Source organism: Pinus tabuliformis, chromosome 9 (genome assembly GCF_031772625.1).
Source record: "Pinus tabuliformis cultivar Carrire ecotype Pingquan chromosome 9, CPIR1, whole genome shotgun sequence".
Lineage (NCBI taxonomy): Eukaryota > Viridiplantae > Streptophyta > Pinopsida > Pinales > Pinaceae > Pinus > Pinus tabuliformis.
The window spans coordinates 767,363,936-767,374,429 of NC_142307.1; the positions used below are offsets into that span (position 1 = coordinate 767,363,936).

General features: G+C 35.7%; 1 protein-coding gene across 3 annotated transcripts in view; it reads left to right on the plus strand.

Moving 5' to 3' along the window:
• LOC149150987 (proteasome subunit beta type-5-B-like) overlaps window positions 1–6,785 on the plus strand; it is a 47,933-nt gene extending 41,148 nt beyond the window's left edge. For all 3 annotated transcript variants that reach the window (XM_089441316.1, XM_089441314.1, XM_089441315.1), the window contains 4 exons: window positions 5,837–5,971; window positions 6,061–6,164; window positions 6,262–6,362; window positions 6,458–6,785. In XM_089441316.1, coding sequence (XP_089297442.1) covers window positions 5,837–5,971; window positions 6,061–6,164; window positions 6,262–6,362; window positions 6,458–6,582 — 465 coding nt within the window. In that variant the 3' untranslated portion in view covers window positions 6,583–6,785. The remainder of the gene's footprint in view (window positions 1–5,836; window positions 5,972–6,060; window positions 6,165–6,261; window positions 6,363–6,457) is intronic.
• Window positions 6,786–10,494: the final 3,709 nt, after the last annotated feature.

Genomic DNA, 10,494 nt, shown 5'->3' on the forward strand with positions numbered 1-10,494 from the left:
CTCAATAGACCTCAAAGACCCTAATCAAGTTACGGGACTTATACAGCAAGCAAGACCAAGAACATTGTCATCAAGATTCTAAAGAGATCTCTCTCTCATTCAAGCAAGATCCTTAATATTGAAGATATCATGAAGAAGTCATCATTGATCTTCATCAACAAAGACTCCACCATCAACAAAGATATTGAATTTTTTTGTTATTGATATTTTTTTTAAATGACACATGTCAACTACATGTTGAGCATTGGCATGGAAGGAATTGCACCTCCCTTGTACTGGGTTGTAAAAGGTACCTTTCGTGACAACTAATGTTGCAATAAGTACATATAGGGAGCGTAAAGGTAGGCTTCCCACATACATATACCACCTTCTCAAGTTGATCATCCCTCTTTACATCATTGAACAACACCCAAGTTGATTATGGTGGTTTCCACCTAACTAGTAGGCTTAGCACCTCATTGTTACAATGGTCACATATCTAACATATAACAATGAGTCCTAACATACATAACAATGTTACATAGGGATGCACACCCTTGGGTAGGGAGCACAATCCTTTTGTTTCCCACATATCTGAGACAGGAAACTCAAAGGGGGATGTCCTTGGGTAAATGCAAGGGGGTCATTTCACAAGAAATAGGGGATGTTTCCCTATTGTGGGAAACTCCTAGTTGGCTACCCTATGGAAAGGGGGATCCCCAGTTGCAACCACCATATTTTTGCCCAATGGCCTTAGAAAATGTCAAATTTTTAAGACAAAACCACCAAGAAAATAAAAACCTAACAGTGAATTTGAACATTTGTTTTCACGCTTTCTTTATTCATGTTTGTGACCTCTCCTTGTTTCTTATATATTCATTTTTTTTTGGATTTCAGAGAGGGTCCTCTTTGTTAAGGATTCCACTGCTTTCTAAAATTTGCTGGTGTCTCAATGCATTTCCTAGACACATTTCCCTGTTCCTGCATCCTCCTGTCCCATAAACTTAGTGGAACATTGTAAATAGCTAAAGGTCAATTTCTGTTGGAAAGACGGGTTAATAAATGTTTACAAGAACTTTGTGATGATTTGCAAAATCTTGATTTCTAGCTGCTGGTTTCCTCTATTAGATATGGATGTCCTATAGTGCTTGATTAGCTTCTTGTCACCCTCGTAAAGGTAGAGCTTTTCCAATGCCATCGAATTGTCCTAGACTATTCCCCCTGTTTAGAGACCCACCAAAGCATACAGAACCACATAAAATAGGAAATCGTCTTTTGCACAAAATATCCTTTAGGGAAGTGTTGAAGGGAGAGGCAAATGAATATACCAATACTAATGCCAATACTAGTAGACAACCTAAGGGGTATGACCTAACTAAAGGACATGACTGTTCACCATTGTGACTAGTCAATGCATTAAGTACACCGTCACAAGAGTCGTATCATGAATCTCATATCTATATTATTCGTCATTGTATCATGAATCTCATATCTATATTATTCAATCATTTATTGATTATATAATTATTATCATATATGGATTTCAATTTACTATCCTTATATTGGATATTTCAGAAATGAAGTATTTTTATTACAGTTGACATCAATAGGTCCATTACAAATATCATTTTACAGGTTAGCATTGTAACCCAGAAATCCTAGCATGGATGTTGGTTCCCAATACGTGGCCTCCTGATTATGGTAGACTGTGAATGATGGTTTGTTGAAACTTATGGTTGCAATTGTGAAGAAGAAGATGCATGCCACGAAATTCAGTGCATATTTTGTTTTTGAATACAATGCATCATAAGACATGTGGGCATGTATAGCATATGTGAGGAAATCCAAAATCTATTATTTGCACAGTTTATGATTGTTGATCACTGTAATCAAAGAGAAGTTGTGCATGCTCACTATATAAAGGATCTTTGTATCTTGGTTTGTAATCCCACTCAACACCATTATGGTGTATTTCTTAGTCTTTGTGAAATTGAATTAAATTTGGATATATTTTGTTGGAGTTTTTTTGTGGTGTGTTTCATTTAGCTGAAAATGAAAGATATGCAAGTCTTAAGCTATTCTTCAAAATAATATAAATTCTATTCTGTATGAAGTTGTTTCTGGGTTGAGGCCAGGCTTGAAAATCATTGCACTGGAATTGAACTTTATTATGGGTATATGGTAGTTGAATTGGTACCTTTAGGCAAACAAGGGGCTTCAGTACAATTCAATGGTGCAGTCTAACTGTTCTATGTTTTGACCTTTTTCACTGGAATCCGGTGATACAATTTTGCACAAGATTGTAATTTTTCATTGTTAAAATTGCATGTTGAATGCATAAATGGATTTAGAAGCACCATTGAAAACCCCCTAGGATACTAGGATTATGCACACTAGGTAGCTCAAACCTGCAACTCCAGCAAATCCCTATTGGATTTCAGGTAAAATTGTCTGGAAAATATGCCCGGGTAAGGACCAGAATGTAGAACAGTTAAACTATGCTATATTAAATTAACCCAGGTTAAAGAAAAACCTGCGCCACTTTTAAATATTTCACACCCCATTGTCAATTTTGGATTGATGGGACACTTATTTATTAGTAACAACACCCCTGCATGAATGAAACTTACAGTGGATTCATATCCCTCTATCAGTGTATTGTGGTGGAACAGACAATCACAAGTAGAATACGCTATGGAAGCAATAGGTTTTGCATTTTATTCAATTGGTTTAATGGAAATGACATTAATCTGATGATAATATGGATTGTATATTGTCAATGTTTTATGGATATATTTGTGTTATTGAGTTCTTTATGTGAACCTTAACTTGTAGGTAAAGTAAAGCGGTGTTAATTCAAATGGGATGTCATTAATATTATCGTCAGCTTCAAGCATGCCCTAAGATTTGTGAATTCAATGTTCCAATGCTTATTTGCAAACCCCGTGCACATCTTTTGTTTGTTTGATTAAGCATTAAAGTGCTCACTGCAGACAGAAAATCAATCATATGGTTACGACAAAGTCTACACCTCAATTCAAAATCTATATTTTAAGAGGCCCTCCTCCTTATCATTAATCCTAAAATAGAATCCATAATCTTTGTAATGTGCGAAACTACCTCCAATTAAATCAGCGAAAAAGCTATAGTTTAGATGGCTCCCTTCCTATCATTAATCCTAAAATAAAAGCACTAATCTTTGTCCTGCGTTGAAAGCCACTATTAGTAATTCAAGCTCGAAGTAGTGTGAAGTCAATTGATGAAGTCTCAAAATAAGAAAAATAATCCCTCCATATTCTCCATAGCTTGAGCTTATGTGCTGCTCAATGTGGCAACGAAGTCAGACATCATCGTATTGTACATGTTCATATATAACATTGTGGAGGGATCAGATTGGATCCTGAAACATCGTCTATCACTATCAGTAAAGTGTAGCAATGTTGGTGGAGGTTGAAGTGGTCTGGCTTCATGGATTCATCCATGTAAACAATGTAGCACTATCTTGAAGTCTCTATAACTTAAATGTCCTGGTCATTTGAATGTAGCCGGAACTTTTGAGCATGGCATTGGTAAACACTAAATTGATGATCACGAAAATGAGTGCATAACAAACCTTGGTATTCTCCCTATCATACAGTGAACACAATAAATTGCTTAAGGCTTAACATAGGGGGATGAAATTGATAACAAGTTAATTCCTGATCCCTGTTGCTTCATTGAGGATAATTCATGTTAAATTCAAGTAGATATATGGGGATGAGTGTCTGTTTGTGTAAATGTGGAATCTTATTTACTCATTCTCATAAAGAGAAAAAGCATAGAGGCAGATGACACTGTTCTTGGTTTATGCTTCCAAAGAGCTTCCCCTGGGAAAAAAAAACATTTGAAAAGACAATACTAGATTCTCAACCAAGTTTCATGGGACATAAAATTGTTGACAGCTTTGACCAAGGACGTGAGAAAGTAAAGGTCCTCATAATATTTTTTGCCTAGATTCTCTCGCATAGTTACTTGTTCTGAAGTTGAAATGAGATCCTCATAGTAGTACATCTATGTTGGAATGTTTCTTAAAGCCCTTTTTCATTCTAATTTACATACCTTGAAGTGGGGAAAGAGAACACGAGGGAATTGGGGTTGGTTATGATAGAAGGGATTATAACTTTGGTTGGAGAGCATGGCAGGGAGGGGACTAGTTTTGGTTTTTGTGACCTCAGGAGGGCTAGACCCTGTGCATTGGCTAGAGTGACTGCTTTTCTTCTTTCTTGGGTGGGATGAAGTGTTTGGGAAATGCCATGTAAGCTTAAAAAAATGCTACCCAGGGCCAAGAGGGCATGTTTTTAAAAAAATGAACCTACCATAAACATATCAGAAAATGGGAGGATACACGAGGACACATAGCCAAAAAAATAAACTGTCATGAACAACATGGGGCAAGTAAACACATTTTCTTTAATTCTTATACTATTTATATAAATTGTAACTTCTCTTTGGATCAAATCGAATCAAAGTTTACCTATAACATCAGATAAATATTAGATTTTCTTAATTGTGATAGATTAATATCTTAGTTGATTGAAATTTATTTTTACATATCCTATATGTTAATATTAGACCACAGTTTATATATATATGAGAAATATGCTTTGTAGAATCTCTTTGGCTAAACTGCAGGTCTATGAGGGGTGTGTCAAAGTCACCTAGGACTGAACCTGGCCTCATCTGCATCCACTTGTAGGGTTTGGAACCTAGGTTTCTTTGTTAACACACAAGCCCAAACGCTTAGCTGCTTTCTGTTAGATGACACTCCCATGAGCAAAAAATTTAGCTGTAGCTGTTGAATCTCTTTGGCTAAACTGCAGCCCTATGAGGGGTGTGTCAAATTCACCTAGGACTGGCACCTGGCCTCGTCTGCACCCACTTGTAGGGTTTGGAACCTAGGTCTCTTTGTTAACACAAGTCCAAACACTAGCTGCTTTCTGTTATATGACACTCCCATGAGCAAAAAATTTAGCCGTAGCTGTACCGATTAGTGTCAGGTCTTAAGGATAACAATAGGGTGGGTTTTGATTCACTTGTGTGTGTGGGGAGTGCAATGCAAGCCTCAGACATTTGACCATAACCTTTGAATGGCCCCATGGCAGCCTCAGGGGCCAAACACCCTCATGGAAATTGAACTTTCGTCACTGGTGAAAAGCTCCTCATTCCTCACCAATGCATCCAACTCTTTTGGGAAAAAAGGGTTTTAATATTATCACATATTACATATAAACTCATAAAGAAATGTGTGACCAAATTTTGATTCTTATTGTTTATTTTACTATGTTGAAGGACAAAAGATGAAGGACCAGATAATTTCTTTATGTATAAACTGATCCAAGAATATAAATCATAGCCGACAATTCCTTTTATGGATAAAATAAAGTTAAACCACTCAAACATCCATGCATTTCGAATCTGATGTCTCCTAATTTACTCTGGCCATTCTCATTCACCCAGTTTAGGGTATGCTAGGTACTTGATATTACGGTTACTTCGATTACAATTTTCTTATTCCTTTGCTTTTGAACAAGGATGCCTTGGAGACTTCACTATCATTCATGCTATTATGATTGTGTTATAAGTAATCAATTGGAAAAAAATGCGACTAAAGTATCTCTATTCCTTAAGAAATGCTTGAAGTGACACTTATTGGGGAAAATGGTCATCACTAGTTTCACTAGCGATATCTATGATGTTAATGCATTATGATTGCTTAGGTCTTTGTTTGGTTGTAGGAATCTTTCTTCTGCATTAGCCTGAAGGTATTATCATTATTTTACCTATAGTTGTTATTTAATTTCCTGGTTCCTGATAACAGTGTCGGTTACATGAGCTGGCAAACAAGCGGAGAATATCAGTGACAGGCGCTTCTAAATTGTTGGCAAATATCCTCTATTCATATAGAGGAATGGGCCTGTCAGTGGGTACAATGATTGCCGGATGGGATGAAACGGTAATAGAAAACTTGATGTTAATAGTGGTAATGTTTTATGTTATGTGCTCACAAGAATAATAATTCCATTATTGTCTTTAAATCCACAGGGCCCTGGTCTATATTATGTAGACAGTGAAGGAGGAAGACTTAAGGGGACACGTTTTTCTGTTGGATCTGGTTCACCGTATGCTTACGGTGTCCTGGACAGTGGGTAGGGTTTGCCAGCAATTTGTAAAGTTCTGCTCAAATTCTATTGTTGGAAGTTCAATTTGTGCTCATTTTTGCTTATCTTATGATCACAAATATAGGTACCGCTGGGATATGCCAGTGGAAGAAGCTGCAGAACTAGCTCGACGCTCTATATACCACGCTACATTTCGTGATGGTGCCAGTGGGGGTGTGGCAAGTGGTATGTAGCATTATATAATTTGACAAACTTGATATATTTCATTATAGATGTAATTTCTTTATGATCTTATGGGTAATGAATGTTCTTTACTTCAGTGTACTATGTGGGTCCGCAAGGTTGGAAGAAATTATCTGGTGATGATGTAGCGGAACTTCATTACAATTACTATCCAGTCACAGAAAATGTCGTAGAGCAGGAGATGGTTGAAGTCAGTGCTTGAAAGCATCTTATGCATTGCACCATGCAACTTGAGTTTACTGGCTTACTTTACAAACTACTGCATGTTTTGTATGCAACTTTTCTCGTTCTTTATTATTGTGAAAGGGAAAACCTTGATTATTAATTGGCCTTTCTCATTATAAGGAGGTTTCTGTCAGAAACAATCTATATTTTCAATCATAGAAATTTTCAATTACTAGTTAAGCCTGACTTTCCGAATAATCGATGATACACTAGTGTAAACCATAAAAATTTTAGGCTTCAGTTACTGGATTCTCCATCTCTTTGCATGAAGTTGTGTATGGTGTGCATGATATGAAGGTCAGTGGAAACACTGCTCGTGGTGATGAAAATCTACAGGGGTTTGACCTCAGCTAATGATTTTCCATGAGTCAACAAATCTTGATTTGTGGTTCATAGTGACGTTGAAAAAGATGGCAACGTATCAATGTTGCAAGTGTAGTATTGGGGAGTATATGGTAGGTTTGGAAAAAAACTCATTAGTGAGGAAAATTTTGGAAACAGAAAAGATCAGAATATTAATTTAATTAATTATTATTATTATTTTTTAATTTAAATGAACAACATCACATAATCTTATTGAGTAACAAACATCAAATAATTACATTGCTACATTAATACGACAATAAAACTGATCTATGAAATGTATAAGAAGTCAAATAAAACTGATGGATATGTCTATTACAATATTATAATAAATGTTTGTCATCACGATGGAATCAATTATCTACAATGATAAATATACTATTGATTCCCTCGTTCACTTTTTATGAGCAAAAATATTGACTTTTTTTCGAGCAAAAGTAATGGCTCTTTTTCTAGAGAAGTCCTTAACATTGGAGTGAAATGTTTTCTGCTAATTATTGCCTCACTCTCTCTGTGAAGGTTCTCTTCTACCTCCACGTAAACCTCCAAAGGCCATTGTGCTGCAGCATCCTCTCCACAGGTCTCTGCGTTCGAACACACCTCTTCCACCTTTGGTGCATCCTTTAACCACTATGAGTGCCTCTTCCATGAGAGGCATTTTGGTCCCCACCCTCCCCTGGTCTCCACCTCCCCCTAGAGTGGCACTTCCATGATAGGTCTCTTGGTCTCCACCCTCCACTAGAGTGTAGTGTCAATCCAATCCAACAAATTGCCTGCATGTCAGGGTTCTTACATGTTGCTAGACCCATAGAGGGAGATTACTGTAGATGTTGCTAGACCCACAAAGGGAGATTATAGTAGATGTAGGCCTTGTTGTAAATGCACGGTAGAAGAAATATTAGAGGGTCACAAAATTATGAGTCTTGAGGTATAAGAAATAAATAAAAAAAATAATTTTAAACTATATGACATTTTTATATGATAACAAATATGAAAGAGAATAAATGAATACAAAATGATGCATACATGACTTTCTAACCTATTTGTACAAATTTCTCAAAGCCAAATGTTCCAGTGCCCATTTTATATATCTTCAATTCTTTTGTAATGTTTGAGCATTCATTTGGATTCATCGCCATCTTGTGAACACATGAGGTATTTGTTTATAACCTCGACATTAAATTTAAATTCAGGAGTAATAGAACAAGAGGTAAATGTAGAGTCTTGTTGCATGAATCAGATGATGAAGCTTTTATTTCCATTGATCATAAATTCATTGTGAGGTCAATGATTTTTTCATGCAATACTTGTAACCTTGTGATAGTTATTGATAGCTTCCTTTGGCATAACCATGGCCTCATACAAGTAGCCTGTTGTGTGTTCTCTTCATCAACTAGCGAAAACATTTTTAATAAAGGTTTACTATTATTGCACTCTTTCAACACTTGAGCAAAATGGCCTTTGGAACACAACTTGGCTAATGACATATTTACCCAATTTACAACTAAATAAATCATTCCATTTTTTTCAGCTGCAAGCATATGAGTGCAGAGATCTAGAAGAAAAGTGAAGATGGTGGTGAAATGTGACTGCAGGGCACACGAACCTTGTAAAGCTTCTCACTAGGGTAAGAATGTGTATATGATTATACATAAATTTTGTGATATTCCACTAATTTAGCGATATCCTTGACAATAAGTGTTCTCAAATATGCTTTAAAAGATAAAATCATCACAATGCTACACAAAGTCCAAAACAATGTTAGATACTTCTCCATAAGGTACTTATGAGCAATGATACAAGTAGTTGTCTTATTTGTTATGATTTGTGCATGTGATTGAGAGACATCAATTCCATGTTCCTTGTAAACTTTCACCTTAGGGTAAATAAACATAATTAGACATAAATGATTTTGTGTGGCATTCTCGTTGATTTAATGATCTCTTTGATATAATAATTTTTGCCTATATTTTATAAAAACAAGTCAACGCATTAAGTGGGATAATGAGTCCAAAACAAAATTGGATACTTCCATAAGCAACCTATGAACAATGATATAAATGTATAAGTGTTATTTGTTATGACTCAGAAAACATGTGGTTTATATATTGGTTGGATCCCTATAACAATTCACATGATAATGTTACATTTCAACATATGCATTGATGAACAAATTGACTCTTTGAGACAATTAAACAAAAATTGAAAGTCTTGCCACTCCTCTCTTTGTAATTATTTGACAACATGATGGATCTAATGGTTTCCCATGATCCTTTGAACTTCTTCAATTCATGATTAAACATTATGTTTTTATTTTAGGCTCTATCAATTCTTCATAAGGAGTTTTGTACTTGGGCCATTAAAAATTGACATCAGACACTGTTTTGTATAAACTGTTATTATTTGTAATCGTTGAATTTTAAGAATAATTATACATAAATTACATATACAAGTTTAACCCAGCGCCCCCCCTCACACATATATAAAGAATTACATAATTCATAGGAGTAGTGAGTGGTGAGATGAAAATGTTAAGTTACTTATAATTTTGTGAATTTATAATTGTTGTGCTCCATTCTTTGATCCAATTGAGCACAACAAAGTGTGGGTAACAATTCTCCACCCAGCGAACCCCTCAGTGAAACCATTGAGAGCTCTTAAACCCTCAATCTACCTTTGTCAATGTCTAAACCTTGCTATCAAAAATTTTCCAGGGAAAACATATTTGTACCTCCTCCATTAAATAAAAGTCCTTTGTCCAAAAATAAAAGGAAAAACTCCATGCACATGATGCACTTGTACTCTTGCAATCTTTATTTTTATTTGAATATTTTATTAATTTAGACTTTTCATAAATTTATTTTACATACTTTTACTTTTTTCTTTTATTAACATAATAATTGTTATTTATTTATTCTTAATTAATTTATTTATTAGTAATAGGGGCATTACATACTCCCCCCTTTAAAGAATTTCATCCCAAAGTTAGCTTTGATTTGTGTTACTTAATTCTCCATGTATCTTCGACATTACTCGTTGAACTTGTATAAGCCCATCGACTATATTTGGGATTGAAAGTTCTTAGGGAGCATGAGTACTTGTAAGAATTTTTTTTACCAACTTTTGGAACTACTTTTAAAGCCTCTAAGTTTATGTGGTCCCAAGAGATCAAACTTTTTTCGTTCTGTCAAGGCTCGAAGGCATTAGACCGCTTTTTGACTAGGGCTTGAAGGCATTACGCTTCATCTTGGTCTATCAGGGCTCTAAGGCATTGGACTTCATCTCTGTCTATCAGGTCTTCAAGGCATCATACCTCACTTCAATCTATTAGGGCTCTAAGGTACTAGGCCTCTCTTGGTTTATCAGGGCTCTAAGGCACCAAGCCTCTCTTGGTTTATTAGGGTTCTAAGTCACTAGATTTCATCTTTGTCTTTTAGGGCTCTAAGGCACTAGACCGAGGCATCATATTTTAGGGCTCTAAGCACTAGACCAATACATCCAATTTCGTACTCATGCATCTCGAAGC